Genomic DNA, 17,342 nt, shown 5'->3' with positions numbered 1-17,342 from the left:
AGTGATTAGGAGCGATTTTGGTAAACTGGGAGAAGAAAAAAAGCTCTGCCGGTTTTAGTTTTCTCATAGACTCCAATGCATTCCGTGGTTTTTTCTCTTCCTTTTTTCACTCGTGACTTTTCACCTAGATCCCTGATTTGCTCATCCCCACGTGGGGTATCATTGGAAAGTAGGGCTGTCTTAAATACTTCGAAGCTTCGTTCGATGGCACAAATACATTTTTTTTCAAAAAGGAATCGTAAAATTTTTTTATTTCGATTTGTGTGTGTGTGCACGCGTGCGCGTGGGGCCATTGGGTGGGGCCGGGGGACAAATACACTGGAGGAAAGTAACCCAGCTCAGCACTGCCCAAATTATATCATCACTATTGCCTGTTTGAAGGATATCATCCTCAAACACATATACACCTACATGCCTTGTAGAATTCCACACATAAGAAAGAAAGATACTGGGATGAATAAAAAAAATAGGAAATAAAATTTAGAAATGCATGCAATACATAAATAAATATGAATCTCCATATATGAAATAGAACATTTAGATAAGGTGCTACTGAGATGTTTTGGTGAGTTTTTTTTGTAGTAGCCCTTCTTAAAAATGCATGAACATTCACTGATAATTGGTCTGTAGTGGAGTCTACAAGGTCTACATTGCCGGACCATGTAGAATCCGGACCTTGTAGACTGACATAATTCTGTGCATAGTTTAGTCTACACAGGCCATATTTCAAATAATCAAAATCTTACTTCATTCATCTTAAACATTCTTGATTTGGGGGATTGGTAGTTCCCATGAAATCTGAAGTTGTTCAAACGACAACAGCGATCCACCTTGAATTAAATCACACAGCCGAGTGAAACCTTGTTGGCTGCGTCACAGTCACGAAAGGGGCTACTTAATTCATTAATCCAATCCACTTTATTTATAGAGCACATTTAAAAACAACAAAGTTTACCAAAGTGCTGTACAAGTCCCACAACATAAGATAAAAAAAAAAAAAAAAAAAGTATATATATATTTTTTTTCTCCGAAGCTTCGAAATAAAATCCAAAGCCAAAAAAGCTTCGAAGGTCAGCCCTATTGGAAAGCCACACTCATTGGTTACAACCCTGTCCAATAGTTTTCGAGATCGCCAAATGATTTGACGGAGCTAGAGCCTCGGGAGTCGTGGGTGGTATTAGAAAAAAAGAAAAGTCTGCCGTGTACTTTGGCGCATATGTAACTGCTGAACGGATTTTGTAGCCTGAAATGGCAATCAACAGGCAACAAGTAGGGCTGTAATTCTATATATATTATATATTGTATTAAAAAATATCCACACCCAAGCTGCTAGAGGTTGCCAAAGTGGCGTGTCGCGCCAGTGGGAAAAACGGGCCGGGTCGGTGCCAGTTAAGAGTTTAATGCTATTAGTGAAATATGGGTTTATAGAAATCTCAGCGTATTGAGAAAAATGTGCTTATTGATGCTTATTGAGGGGCGACAGTGGATCTGTAGGTAGAGCAGTCTTGTAATCCAGAGGTTCCCGGTTCGATTCCCGCTCCTCCCAGGCAGCATGTTGAAGTGTCCTTGAGCAAGACACTTAATTACTCCCGATGAGCAGGTTGGCACCTTGCATGGTTGCCTCCGCTGTCGGTGTGTGAATGGGTAAATTGTGAGGAACAAATTGTAAAGCACTTTGGATAAAAGCGCTATATAAATGCAGTCCATTTACCATTTGACGAGAGGTTTTGGCGCAACCTAACTTGAGTAGTCTTTTGAGAGAAGAGACCCGGGGCTTTCAAAAGAAAATAAAGAAAATACACTTCCCAGCTCACGCCAGCCCCTGTCAATCAAAATCAAGCATTTTTTCTCTTTTTTTCCCCCCGGGATCATATCTCACGGGTGGAACAAACCTGAACGTTATTGCCATAAAATATAATGCAGTTAGTTTCTCTACCTTTCTGTGAACATCTACCAAAAAACTGCGTTGCAATCTGACGAAAAATGGCGGAGCAATTTACATTATAAAAAATTAACTGTACTTACAGTAGATTTCATTCACGGTTTTTGCTGCCCTGTCAGGGGCGCCTGGTGGGAACTAAATCCAGATTGAACTCTGCCATTGAAAAGAGGAGATTTGGACCGATCCATAGATGTGTGACATGACCATAATAAGATCATTTATAGGCCTGATATTCTATAATCATATTTCATATGTCCGGATGGCAGAATTCAGTACTGTAACTATCTACAAAACCCCCTGTAAATCATGTGCCCTTCATTCATAATTTTTTTTTTTTTTTTTTTTTTTTTATACATCTGGTCAATGTTAGTTGATGGTATTCACCGTCAAAGATGGAAAGAAATATTTTAAATAATAATTTATATTCTCCTTTGGTTCATTACAATTTACTCAAGCCTAGTAACAGATGCAATATTTCTGACACTGGGAATACATGCCCTGAGATCCATAGATGTCCCTAGATACCAAGAACATGCAAATGGCCCTTGTAGAAGTGGAGCAATCTTCCATTTATTTGGGGTTAAATTTTTTGCCAAATTCTCTAGGGCTTAAGAGTAGGGATGCCCCGATCGATCGGCCACCGATCGTTATCGGCCGATATTCAGTATAAATATGCCATCGGTGAACGGTGATAATGTTTTATTTTCACCGATCGTCAAACCCGATCACTCGCTGTCGCTGAGTTCTGTCTCAGACACCGGTGGTGCGGCGTCTGCTCTCGAGTCCAGCCCCTCCCGCACGCATGTAAACACGGGTCTAGTCTAGTGAGACACGGGAGGACGGCGTGTCGTGTCGTCGTCTCCCTGAGCTAACGTTAGCTTAGCTACCGTTACAAAATGACCCAGTCAACTATTCACTTTTAGTTTAATACATGATGAGGCATTGTCTAACCGAACGGTATCTAGCCGGCCAGCTACCGATAGCTCCTGACATCAACAAACGCCGGCTCTAGCAAGTATAGTAGGTAGGTATGATACCTGTTAGCTGTTAGCGCAAGTTAGTTCACTGTTAAAAACGAAATGTCCCATTGAACTAAATAATTCACTGAGGCGTTGTATTAACGTTATATATCCGGCTAGCAGTAGCTACAGATAGCTCCTGATATCAATGTCTTATAACACTGATTCGATGCGTATTCGAGCTGAGGGCTTGCTGAGCACAGTTAAGTAACGTTATACCAATAGGGTCCAGGTGCAGCGCCGGAGAATCCTGGCCGTAGCTTGAGGCTACTCGAGTATAGGTCCAGCTGCAGCTCCGGAGAATCCTGGCTGTAGCTGGAGGCTACTAGAGTACACACAGACAGTGGAGCTTGTTGCGTGGTGGCGATGTCTCGCAGATAATACAAGTACAAGTCTAATTATATAATATATATATTTTATAATAAAAAAAAAAGGGGGGGGGGTTTTATATAAAATAAAATTTAATTTATTTTAATCAAAAACGATCGGTATCGGTCGATATGGCTCACGACGATCGGTGATCGGTATCGGTGGCAAAAAACGTGATCGGGGCATCCCTACTTAAGAGGTTAAGTGACCGCAATCACTTCTCATCAATATCTCAGAAACTAGGCAAATCACACCGAAATGATCTGGATGGACAAATAGCACTCTGAGTAAGGGGGAAATCGTTTTTAAATGTTTGATTGTTTTTCCAGTGCTGTATGCAGAGGTTGCGCCTTCGAGGACGAGAGGAAGAGCAAGGGATCCCTCTGGAGTATCTGGAGCAGCTCCACCACAAACACGAGTGCTGGCTCTACAACAGAACCACCAAGTAAGAATAATATAATTTATTTATCTAGTTGTAATCTTTAGGACCACTATCTCAACATGTGACTAAATTGTTACATAATGTATATATGTTTCTATGTATGTTGTATAGGGGTGTAACGATGCATTGATTACGGTAATCGAAATGCATCGATTCTAATGTGACGATTCAACTGCATCGATTTGAAAATGTTAGAATCGATTATAATAGAAATGCATCGAAATAATTTTTTTTTCTTTTTTTTGTATTGTTTTTATTGACCTATAGTCCTTTCATGCTGAGTGAATCAGTTCCCCCAGCCATATTTGTGTATTCAAAAACGTTTGGGGAATTAACTGATAGAAAACTCATCGAATTGAATCGTGGTCAAATGAAGAGATTTCATGATGCATTGAATCGTTGCCTGAATAATCATAATAGAAATTAATTGTTGTGAGGTCGCATCGTTACACCCCTATTGTTGTATGTATATTGATATGAAAATGTGCTGTTTCCTGTGTATCTATAGGCTGGACTTTGAGTACTTGAAGGACCTGCCTATCCTGGTACTGGATGTGAACGATGACTTTAAGAATGACCGCATCAGACAAGAAGCACTTCTAGACAAGGTCAGACAGTTTGACAGACAAGAAGCACTTCTAGACAAGGTCAGACAGTTAGTTTGACAGACAAGAAGCACTTCTAGACACGGTCAGGCAGTTAGTTTGACAGACAAGAAGCACTTCTAGACAAGATCAGACAGTTAGTTTGACAGACAAGAAGCACTTCTAGACAAGATCAGACAGTTAGTTTGACAGACAAGAAGCACTTCTAGACAAGATCAGACAGTTAGTTTGACAGACAAGAAGCACTTCTAGACAAGATCAGACAGTTAGTTTGACAGACAAGAAGCACTTCTAGACAAGATCAGACAGTTTGTTTGACAGACAAGAAGCACTTCTAGACACGGTCAGACAGTTAGTTTGACAGACAAGAAGCACTTCTAGACAAGATCAGACAGTTAGTTTGACAGACAAGAAGCACTTCTAGACAAGATCAGACAGTTAGTTTGACAGACAAGAAGCACTTCTAGACAAGATCAGACAGTTAGTTTGACAGACAAGAAGCCCTTCTAGACAAGATCAGACAGTTAGTTTGACAGACAAGAAGCACTTCTAGACAAGATCAGACAGTTTGTTTGACAGACAAGAAGCACTTCTAGACAAGATCAGACAGTTAGTTTGACAGACAAGAAGCACTTCTAGACAAGATCAGACAGTTAGTTTGACAGACAAGAAGCACTTCTAGACAAGATCAGACAGTTTGACAGACAAGAAGCACTTGGTTGTCAAGGTGTTGCTAAGGTCTGCAGAGCTTGGGATCAGTCAGTTACCGGTATTCCCATTTTGTCATAACAATTTTTAATAAAATTTTGTGCTGTCAAGTAAGTCAATATCTTGTGTGTATTTTCTATGAGATGAATGAGTTCTGGGGGTTAAGTATCGAACACGAACACCTGGTTAGGAGTGCAGGGATTTGTCTTTGCAATTTGAACATTTGAACAAGATTTTTTAAAACAAGTCTTTAATGTGTATTCTCTTGTCTGTCAGGTAAAGGAGTTCCTCAGCACATTGTAGAACAGCTCTGCTGCTCCCTGGTGGTGTCCAACAGGCCCGGCACCCTTCTTGAGTTGAGGTTACCAGCTCAGGTCATTTCTGCAGGTTAATGTTGGTTAAAGGGGGACTTCACCAAAAAACAATGTTGATTTACTTTGCACATAATCTCACACACATTCAAAAACTCAATGTTTACATACATTTAGTTATTGAGAGTAAATTAGTTTGAATATGGCCACCAGTGATGTCATCTGGGACATTGAAATCCTTGCGTTGTATTAATTACAGCTCAATAAAATTATAAGGTTAGCAGTCTCTATGAGACAAGGTATTGACATGTTTTCATCTACATCATTTCATGGAGCTGTAAATGTCAAACTAAATTAATGTGAGTTTTTTTTTTGGATGTGTGAGATTATGTTCAAAATAAATCGGCATTGTTTTTTGTTGAAGTGCCCTTTTAACACTAATGTTATATATATGTTCATAATATATTATAGTTATCTATAGGTAATGAAGGTAACAACCTGAAAAGCCTCCTAAATATAGCAAATCTTGTGGACTGAGCTCAATATGTTGTTGGTTTGTGGTTATTTCTACTACAGGCAACTTGTTTATACTAGAGACAACTGTCTAGGTGTGAAGAGTAGACTCTGGTTATTCCAGTAGTACTAGACCAGTGGTTCCCAAACTGTGGTGCGCGCACCCCCTGTGGTGCGCGAGCGCCCTCTAGGTGGTGTGTGACATGAAAAGGCTAATGGTGGTCAATTACAAAAAAATAAATAAAAAAATTACAATAAAATGTCATAAAAATCTTAGTCAACCCTTTAGTATTATGGATATTAAACATGCTGGCAGAGTACATGCATCCATGTTGTCGTGAACATTTTAATTAAATAAAGAAATTCCCTATCCATAGTCGCCATGGGAAGAGATAAAATAAAATCTGTGCACGGAGACCAGCAAAACATTTTTCTAACAGAAACCCATTGGGGGGGTGCGTCAGCTAGGTCGGGAGGTGACAGGGGGTGCACGGCCAAAAAAGTTTGGGAACCGCGGTACTAGACTCATCTTTATGTATCTTAGTTTTCAGAGGGTCCTGCCTTGTGGAATTTGAGGTTCTGTACATTATTTATATTTTATTGGAGAATTATTTTTTTGTAAAGTTGTGATGTGTTTCCACTGACGTGGTTGTTGCATGTTTTCAGATCATGCGTTTCCATTTAATCTTTCTGTACATTTTTGTTACTGTGTATTTTTACTTTAGTAGTCTAGTAGCCCATGTGGTTCAATAATATGATGGGATACTTGTTTTTAAGTGAGAATTAGCTGTGTGTCTGAAAAGAGAGGTTTAGAATTGTTTGTTTCTCCTTGTTTCTACCACAGCTGAATACTACCCAATGTGTTTCTGCTTGTGTTTCTACCACAGCTGAATACTACTCAATGTGTTTCTACCACAGCTGAATACTACCCAATGTGTTTCTGCTTGTGTTTCTACCACAGCTGAATATTACTCAATGTGTTTCTACCACAGCTGAATACTACTCGATGTGTTTCTACCACAGCGGAATACTACTCAATGTGTTTCTACCACAGCTGAATACTACTCAATGTGTTTCTACCACAGCTGAATACTACTCAATGTGTTTCTACCACAGCTGAATACTACTCGATGTGTTTCTGCTTGTGTTTCTACCACAGCTGAATACTACTCAATGTGTTTCTGCTTGTATTTCTACCACAGCTGAATACTACTCAATGTGTAAATATTATTTTAATGTATTCAGTAACTGAGACATGGATGCTTCTGTGGCTACAGGTTGATTACTGCCTCATTGGGATCTGAAAGTTTTTTTTACTTATTTAAAATACTGGAAAACTAATTTGAGATTATATTTTTTAGATACAGTGACTTTTGTCTTTGCCACCTACAAAACGTTTTTCATTCCTATCTGAAGGTGTTTCTATATCAGTAGCTTCGTGTCTGTCATCCCTAGCTTGTTTTCTATTGGACAGCCTCCTTTCTGTCTTTCAACCCTAGCTTGTTTTCTATTGGACAGCCTCCTGTCTTTCATCCCTTGCATGTTTTCTATTGGACAGTCTTCTGTCTGTCATCCCTAGCTTGTTTTCTATTCCTTACCTTCCCAAAATCATATTATAGACAGTGTACATATTGTTTCACCAAGCTAATCACTTGCTTGCAGATATTTGTTAGGAGATACCCGAGTGGTACTTGTAAATGTTAATGGTGAAATCATTTCAGATCATGTGAAATACAGACAACTGCATTTTTTGACACCTCAAATAAAATGGTCAAAACTACTTTTTGACTGACTTGATTTGCTTCATGCAGAAAATGTTAAATCTTTTGTCCTTGTTTTAGAGACCATTTGTCCTTGTTTTAGACCACCTGTCCTTGTTTTAGACCATTTGTCCTTGTTTTAGAGTAGACCATTTGTCCTTGTTTTAGACCATTTGTCCTTGTTTTAAAACATTAAGTCCTTGTTTAGAACATTAAGTCCTTGCAAAAACATTTGAGATGGTCCTATTATAGCAGCAGTGTTAATACGGTTTAAGATATTCCTTTATTGATCCCAGGAAATCCAGGCATCATAGCTGCAGGGGGGGGGGGGTACGAGAAAATTAAACGGTATAATCAAAGGTGCAGATGAGGTTCCTGTATCCCCTATCGTTCAGAGTATATGTTACAATAAATATAGGCAATAATTATCTGATCACTGAACAATGACCCCCCACACAACCACACATGAACGCACATCCTGCACTCACACAGGTCACTTTAGGTATTGTATAGTAGTGTATATAGGACTCATTACCTTAAATTCGTAAGCTTAGCGTTGTATAGTATTATCTTAGTACCTTTTATCATGTATATTATCTATTCTATTTTATTCTATTATTATTTGTATATTTGTTTGCACAATCAAGGCGGGCATGGTCACCTTCATTTCACTACATGTCTTGCGTATGTATGATGAATAAATCTCTTGAATTATAAACAAAAAAGTTGAACCCTCTGGGACTGAACAACATTCTGATGGAGCACAGTACAGAACACAGGGTTCGCACAAGGTTGGTCTTTGCTTTGTTAGCAGGAAAGACTAAATAAAATCCACTAGTGCAGTGCCTGTTCTGAGACTTTTTAGCCCCAAAACGTAGTTGTTCTAACGCCACCATATGGCACTAAATCTGTTAGTATCCTCCCCTGGCTCCTCAGCAACACCCATGATGAGCATGAAGTCGACTGGATGAATGCCTTTTTTATGCTGATACGTGACTTTAATTTAATTGAACCTAAATCAGTGTTTTATCAGGTTACGGCTGTGTCTAACTGCTTACAACTTCTCTTCCTCTTCTTTTTCTCTACCCTGGTATCTGTCTCTCTCCCTCCCTCTTTCTTTATCTCTTTCTCTCTACACCCTAGTCTACCATGATCTCTCTATTTCTCTGTCTCGCTCTCTGAGGGTAAAGGTCTGGTTTGTGGTTAGGTGTGCAGATCATTAACCTGATCTTCCTCCTTAATGATCTCATAACATCACATATGACTGCATCAGTGCATCTCATCACATTTATGTATGTATTCAGCTTAATTTGTGCTAGCTTGCAGCCGGATAGCTTTCTACTGAACGCACACAGAGTAAAGTGTTATCTGTCTTCTTGTCTGACTGGAGAAAAGCACATTTCCCATAATATTGGTGAGTTCCTTTAAAACAGCAGATACAAGATGCCACACTGTAAGATGTCCTGGGAAAACGAAATATCATCTACTACAATGTGATAAAAACATACATCAGCCAGCTGTATACACAATGAAGAAAATAACTAATATTCCTCATGATAGAGATAACATCTATGTATGCAGTCATTTTCATCTGTCTGTAAATCAGTGCTGCTGTGGCCACGTGGAAGAGATTAATATGAGTTCAAGATTAAAAAACACAGTGTGTCCTTGAGCACACACACACACAAGGAAACTATGAGTAGTGCACACACTCAGCAGCACACACACACACACACACACACACACACTATCAGGCTGCTATATGATTCAGGCCAGAGTCTATCAGGCACTGGCAGTCAGCAGTTGGTTGATGATATGATGCGCACAGAGTCACAATTGGCCCTTGAGGTAAAAATCACCTACATGTACAAGCTATGTATGTATTTTATTGTTCTTTAATAGTCATCTACTTCTGTATTTCACTGTTGTTTGTTTTTGTGGTGTTTTCAGTCATAAACAAATATATAGTACAACTCCTCCTGATACTACTACTGTACTGCTACTACAATATGTACTACTGTCTGCTACTACTACTACTACTACAATATGTACTACTGCTACTAATACTACTATTACTACTACTACAATATGTACTACTGCAATATGTACTACTGCGACTATGTGCAGGTAAATACAGACAGGTGTGGATAGATATATATGCGGTGAGATGAAATATATATGGTATATACAGCATTTGTACAAGCTATCATACAGAACCATGTGTTGTATGCAGGTGTATACATAAGTAAGTATATAGAGGGGTTATATGCAGGTGTATTCAGACAACACATATATATATATGCACTAAATATAAGAATATAAATGCAAATATGTGGTATACAGCACTGTTGTACATGCTAGCATACAGAGTATATGGGTAGACTATACCTATAGTATGAGGTGGGTAGTTATGATTATTATGATTGCTATGATTAGAGTGTATGGCAGTTGTAGACAGTGAAAGCAGTAGATAGATACATTTTATATAGGCAACAGTTCAGAGTTGTACAGTATGGGTAGCAGAGCCTAGGCTGTTGGCAATGGAGTCAGAGTTCAGAGAGTTTATATGGTGGGGGGGGGGGGGGGCTGTCAACTGAACTGAACCTTCCCCTGTGGCCCACCTTCATGTGAGCTGGTTATGCCAAGTGTTTTACCCCCACTTGACACCAGGTTAGGTCCCTTGACTTAAGGCAGTAATATACTGGATAGATTCACAGATTGACTTGCTGTGCCTTATTGTGTGTATACAGAGTGTGGCTCTTAGCCATTTGAAGTGGCTAGTGTACTGTGCTTTTCTTAATACGGAGTGTGTGGCTCTTAGTGTGCTGTGTTGTTCTTAATATGGAGTGTGTGGCTCTTAGTGTTCTGTGCTTTTCTTAATATGGAGTGTGTGGCTCTTAGTGTGCTGTGCTTTTCTTAATATGGAGTGTGTGGCTCTTAGTGTGCTGTGCTTTTCTTTTTTTTTAACTTTCTTTTATTTTGTGTCATAATGAACATCACATTGCATTAATCATACAGTATAATATACTTGATTCACATAGTCAATGACATTTGTTACTCAGGCTCTTCCATCTTATTCAATTTGTTTTCAAAGTATTCAGCATAATCAAAATAAGCTGTATAATCCGAGTATGCCTCATAAACAACCCAGGGGGGGGGGGGGGGGGGGGTCATTTTTTAAGGACATACAGTAGGATAAGAAACGAAAAAATTTATTTAGCAAAAGGAAGAAAAAAAATTTAACGAAAAAAAAAGAGAGGGAGTCAGGAGGGTCAGACTCATGCTAGTGTATCTCCAGGTACAAGGTTACAAGTGACCATCTCTGCATAAACATATTTTTTTTCAGTTGCAATTGTGCAGTCATTTCTTCCATTGTATACATCTGTCTCAGTCTCTTGGTCCATTGTTTGATTGTCGGTGGTTGATGTGCTTTTCTTAATACAGAGTGTGTGGCTCTTAGCCCATTTGAACTGACTTGTTTGTTGTGATTTTCCGACTATTTTGTATGGCTCTTAGCCCTTAAACAATTATAAGTGCAGTAATTCTCCCTCCCTCTGAGCTATAGCTAGCTATATGTATGCCTTCCTCTAGACATACATATAGTTTTGTATTTTGTATTTAAAAAGTTCTGTTTGTTCATTTAAACATGAACACTTACCTCAGGGGCAACTAACCTAACAAAGTACATGAAGTAGCAGGAGTGTTAGCGCCTCCTAGTGGTCATAACTACTATTACTACTACTACTACTACTACTGCTACTGCTACTACTACTACTACTACTACTACTACTACTACTACTGCTGCTACTGCTACTGCTACTGCTACTACTACTACTACTACTACTACTACTACTACTACTATGGCAAGCCTTTTTAACATTTATTCTATGGCAAGCCGTTTTAACATTTATTCCCATTTTCTAGCTAGCTGGGGACCTAGCTAGCTCATTCACAAGGACAATTTTGTGAATGAACTAGCTGGGTACCCAACTAGCTCATTCGCAAAGATGACCTAGCTAGCTGGGTACCCAGCTAGTTCATTCACAAAGACACATTTGCGAATGAGCTAGCTCACTACCTAGTTTGCAAATGTGTCAGCTAGCTGGGTACCCAGCTAGCTAGGTAGCACGTGTCTTAGCTAGTTAACTAGCCGGCTTTGTCCCATAGGCTTTACACCAAATTTTGCCTCAGCTAGTAGCTAGCTCATTCGCAAAATGGTCCTTGTGAATGAGCAAGGTACCCAGCTAGCTGACACATTAGCTGGCTGGGTAGCTCATTCGCAAGGACCATTTTGCGAATGAGCTAGTTGGGTACCCAGCTAGCTAATGTGTTTTTGCAAATGAACTAGCTGGGTACCTAGCTAGCTCATTCGCAAGGACCATTTTGGGAATGAGCTAGTTGGGTTAACCAGCTAGTTCATTTGCAAAAACACATTAGCTAGCTGGGTACCCAGCTAGCTCATTCACAAAATAGTCCTTGTGAATGAGCTAGCTAGGTACCCAGCTAGTTCATTCGCAAAGACACATTAGCTAGCTGGGTACCTAGCTAGCTCATTCACAAAATACTCCTTGTGAATGAGCTAGCTAGGTACCCAGCTAGTTAATTCGCAAAGACACATTAGCTAGCTGGGTACCCAACTAGCTAGCTTGTTTTTGCGAATCAGCTAGCTGGGTAGCTAGCTAGCTCATTTGCAAGGACACATTTGTGAATGAGCTAGTTCGTTAACGAGCTAGCTCATTCGCAAGGACACATTTTGTGAATGAGCTAGTTTGTTAACCAGCTAGTTCTACTTGCAAGTGTCTGAGCTAGCTGAGACACTTACGAGTAGCTGACACCTGCAGGTGTCTGGGGGCGGACGTCTAGGGGCGTGGTACATGACGCAGCTGCTGGTATTTGCATGTCAATGATAGGGCACATTTTATTGGGTCATTCTGAAGTCTGGGGGCGGGGCGGACAGGGTTTGGGGCCGTGGTTCATGTTTGCAGTTCCGTTCAAATATCGAAGCATATTTTCGTCTCAAGATTAGTAGAGTAGAGAAATGGCTGAAGTTATGTTAGAACGTATTAGGAGATATATGGCAATCTGTCTGACAAGGATATGCGAGATTTGTCGATAGAAAACATTCAGAGAATTGAAAATGATTTGAGAGAATATACTTTATTAATCCCCAAAGGGGGAAATTGATTGCCACCAGACATACATGTAACATACAACGCAAACAAACAAAAAAATATTATAATAATAGAATACACTTAAGCAATAATACACGAGGGAGCCGTGCGATGTGATTAATAATTGCCACGCTGTGATTTGCGGCACGAGAGCAAAGTGTTTCCAGACAACAACACATATGGATTAAAGAAATTAAATAACACTATGAAATATTCTCAATGGCTTTCTTGCAGGGATGTCAGAAGATTCATTTGAGATGGCAGCGATCTGCCAATTAGGCAAACAAATACTGTATAATATATCATTTTCCTACTGGTCTGTCATGTTTGTAATACTGAATAAGGCCTTTACACATGTAAGCCTTTAGGTTAGATGCCAAACGTATTTTCGTTGTATTGTGCCTGTGCTGCATGAGGACAATACATTTGAATCTAATGTAATCTAATTTGGATCAGTCGCAAATTGCTTTTGCAATAAGCTGTTGAATATTTTCATTCAGGAGTTCTTTGCAAAGAGGTCTGCGATGCTCAATTGCTCTGAATACATTTTTCCATTTAAATGCGGGGCACAGATCATTCAAAATGATCAATAATTCATTCAAAGCAACATTCGTGCTGCGTCGCATATCTGTCTACTCTGGAATGTTTCGATTGAAATGCAAATAGCAGCAGCAGCGTCATGTACCACGGTAACCACGCCCCCAGACGTCCGCCCCCAGACACCTGCGAGTGGAGCGAGCTGCCACCAGAGGCTGATACCGGCAAGTGTCTGGGGGCGGACGTCTTGGGGCGTGGTTACCGTGGTACAATTTATAATCCTTTTGTGATCATGTTTAATCAAGTAAACTGTCTCTTCTTTATGTGAGTGTCACTTTTTTTTCTTTTCTGTTAATGTTTATAGATCTTCTTATAGAAATAACATGTTTACTCACACTAATTCTTAGTTTGCTTTTAACTCGAACTCAATTACATGTGCCCTGTCATCAGAATGACTCAATCAAATGTGCCCTGTCCTTTTACTTAAACTAAATGTTGATTAAACTCCCCAGAAAAGGGCTTAAAGTCGCCCATAATGTAGTCTGAAAAATAAAGTAAATGATTTGAGTTGTATAATGTTTGAAAATGATACACATAGTGGCAATTTCTGAAACTCATTTGGAGGAAACAATTGAGAATAATAATAATAATAATAATAATAATAATAATAATAATAATAATAATAATAATAATAATAATAATAATAATAATAATAATAATAATAATATACAAGGTACTATACAAGGGTACAATATAATTAGACTTGATAGAAACAGGCACGGTGGAGGAGTAGCCATTTATATACGAGAACAAATTCCAACAAAAACAAGAAAAGATCTTAACTGACCAGATGTGGAAGCCATCTGGATTCAGGTTCACCTGCCGCATCTCAAGCCATTACTTATATGCTGCTGCAGACCACCCAATTCCGACGCTGCATATCTTGAAAAAATCTGTGCAATGCTTCAAAATGTTTCTCTGACAGAGACATTTATTTTGTAGGTGACCTAAACATATACAGTCGACTGGCTATCTAATACCTGCTCTATGAGAAGGAAGCTTAATGACATAGCCACGGTATGCAACTTATCCCAAATGGTAAACCTACCGACTAGAATAAACGTCAACAAATCAGGTGTATTATCCTCAACTTGTATAGATCATATTTTTACTAATTCAGTGGATAAATGTTCAAAAGTTGTTTCAGTGCCAATTGGATTCAGTGATCATAACATGATTGCTATGGCAAGAAATGTCAAAGTCCCCAAAGCAGGTCCTAAAATCATATCACATAAAAGAATCTATAAACATTTCTGTGATAATTTATTTATTCAAGACGTGCACAACATAAAATGGGACAGTGTATTTGAGTGTATTCATACTGAAGAAGCCCTGCCTAGGAGAATTTATGAAGTTATTTTCCTCGGCCTGTGACAAGCATGTGCCCATAAAAAAACGTACTGTATCAAAGCACCTTGGCTAGACACTGACCTAAGGAGCAACATCAAAGAAAGAGACAGATAAACTGAAAATAATCGCTCTAATTTCACGGAATTCAAAAGATTGGTTAGCATATCGCTCTTTAAGAAATAAAGTGTCCAAATTAAATAAACAGAAAAAAGGCTATACTACCAATCCAGAATTGTACTCAAATTTAATCAAATCGAGACAAAATGGGTAAAATGCCATCATTTATTGAATCGGGGGGTGGTTTCATCACTAAGCCCTTGGATATTGCAAATTATTTCAATAACTATTTCACAAATAAAGTAAATACTATAAGAAACAAAATGCACATTGCCACCTGTAAATGGTAACTTATCAGATTCAGATTAAAATGTGACAAACCCTCTGGTCACGACAATCTGGACAGTAGACTTTTAAAGCTATCAGCTGGAAGCAGTGGTGCAGTCGTAATATGGGCCAAGGCCAAACGCGTGAATCTTAAGGAAGGAATTTATCCGCAAATATGGAAGGTAGCTAAGGTCACTCCTCTACCAAACAATTTAAAAGAATCATTCACTGGACCAAATAGTAGGCCAATCAGTATTTTACCTGTTTTAGGTATACTTATGGAAATAATTGCATTTAAACAAATTCAAAAGTACTTCTTCCTGACTTTCTACATGCTTATAAACCTGGCTATTCAACATGCACAGCACTTACACAATTGGCTGATGATTGGCTAAGAAATATTGACTGTAAATGATTAGTTGGTACAGTACTGTTAGATTTTAGCACAGCTTTTGATCCCATTGATCATGAATACCGACTAACAGAGGGAGTAACGTAAGGAGTCCACTAGAGGGGGCTGCAGGGCAGGCTTTCTGAAGTGGAGGGGGAGCGTGGCCAGGCTGGGCAACAGAGGGGGGAATGGGACCAGGCTGGAGAAGCGGATCCTGACACTACTAACTGGATGAAAAGTTACTTATTCATGAGACAACAATGTGTCCTATTTAAACATTTAGACAGAACAGGTCACGAATAAGAATAACAAAACAAATAGCCTAAGAATAAGAATAGAATAAAATAAAAAATAATAAAAATAGAATAAAATATACAGTAAATAAATACAGTAAAAATATACTGAAGTCTACAGTAGGTGTAATATTGCACAGTGCTGTTTCAAAAGTAAGAGTCCAGGAAGATGGTAACTGTCACTCTGTGCTCAGTGATGCAGTGAGGCACAGTGATGCATTGTATAGTTTGATGGCTGTCGGAATGAAGGACTTCCGGTGCCATTCAGTGCTGCATTTAGGTAGTGTGAGCACTGAACATGCTCCTCCTGTCAGCCAAGTCTGTGTATAGTGGGTGGGAGGGGTTTTCCTTGATGGCCTGGAGCTTAGCAAGGCTCCTCCTCTCCGCCACCCTTGCTAGAGAGTCCAGCTCCACCCCAACCACACTACTGGCCTTCCTGACCAGCTTATCCAGCCTGTTTGCGTCCCCTGCTCTCAGTCCGCTGCCCCAGCAGGTCACAGCATACAAGAAGGCGCCCACCACCACCGACTCATAGAACATCCTCAACATCCTTGTACAGACATTGAAGGATCTCAGCCTTCTGAGGAAGTAGAGTCGGCTCTGGCCCTTCATGTACAGTGCCTCTGCATGTTTTGACCCGTTCAGTTTTTTGTCGATGTGCACACCGAGGTATTTGTACTCCTCAACCATGTCCACATTGACCCCTCTGATGGAAATGGGGGTCACAGGTGCACTCCTCTTCCTCCCCAGCTCCACAACCAGTTCCTTGTTCTTCGCCACATTTAGCTGCAGGTGGTTTTTATCGCACCATGTGACGAAGTCCACTACCAGTTCCCGGTATTCCCTCTCATCACCGTCCTTTATACATCCCACTATTGCAGAGTCATCATAAAACTTCTGAAGGTGGCAGGACTCTGAGCACATCTGCTAAGAAGAAGAAAAAAGGGAAAAGCACCCTAAAAACAGTCAACATGGAAGAGCCGAATGACACCCCTGACCCAAGGTCACCCCCAGGCACAAAGAAGAAGAAAATGACAGAAAAGAAAGAAAAAGAGGCCAGGAGAATCTGGAAGCATGTAGATATTGAGGAATTCCAGGTTCCTGACTCAAGTTGTCACCCCAGATGCTGTCAAGACACCCTTCCAGTACTTCAAAACACTCTTCACTGATGATTCATCATATTGCTCACCACACCAATCTGTACTCTGCCCAGGAGTTGGGGGATCCAGTCAATACTAACCCTGGTGAGATTGAAGATTTCCTGGCTATGCTACTTTTGATGGGCGTTTTCCACTTCCCGGCCATCGAGGACTACTGCCATCCTGAATCACATATCAACGTGATAGCTGATATCATGCCGAAGAGGAGATGCATGCTGTTACGCGGCTACATTCACTTCAATGATAATCAGCAGTATGATGGCAGCCCTGATCGATTTGACTAAATCCGGCCCCTTTTTGAGAGGCTCTGCAGTGTCTCCTCATCCC

The 17,342-nt window shown here is 39.8% G+C and overlaps 1 protein-coding gene across 1 annotated transcript in view; it reads left to right on the top strand.

The window, feature by feature from the left end:
- The window catches only part of LOC311233885 (deoxycytidine kinase 2), a 32,110-nt gene extending 24,433 nt beyond the window's left edge, over window positions 1-7,677 (top strand). The window contains exons 6-8 of the mRNA XM_084320955.1: window positions 3,660-3,775; window positions 4,281-4,380; window positions 5,362-7,677. Coding sequence (XP_084177081.1) covers window positions 3,660-3,775; window positions 4,281-4,380; window positions 5,362-5,388 — 243 coding nt within the window. The 3' untranslated portion in view covers window positions 5,389-7,677. The remainder of the gene's footprint in view (window positions 1-3,659; window positions 3,776-4,280; window positions 4,381-5,361) is intronic.
- The last annotated feature ends 9,665 nt before the right edge of the window (window positions 7,678-17,342 follow it).

Source organism: Notolepis coatsorum (genome assembly GCF_963971535.1).
Source record: "Notolepis coatsorum genome assembly, chromosome: 8".
NCBI lineage: Eukaryota > Metazoa > Chordata > Actinopteri > Aulopiformes > Paralepididae > Notolepis > Notolepis coatsorum.
This window is presented reverse-complemented; position numbering and strand designations above follow the sequence as displayed.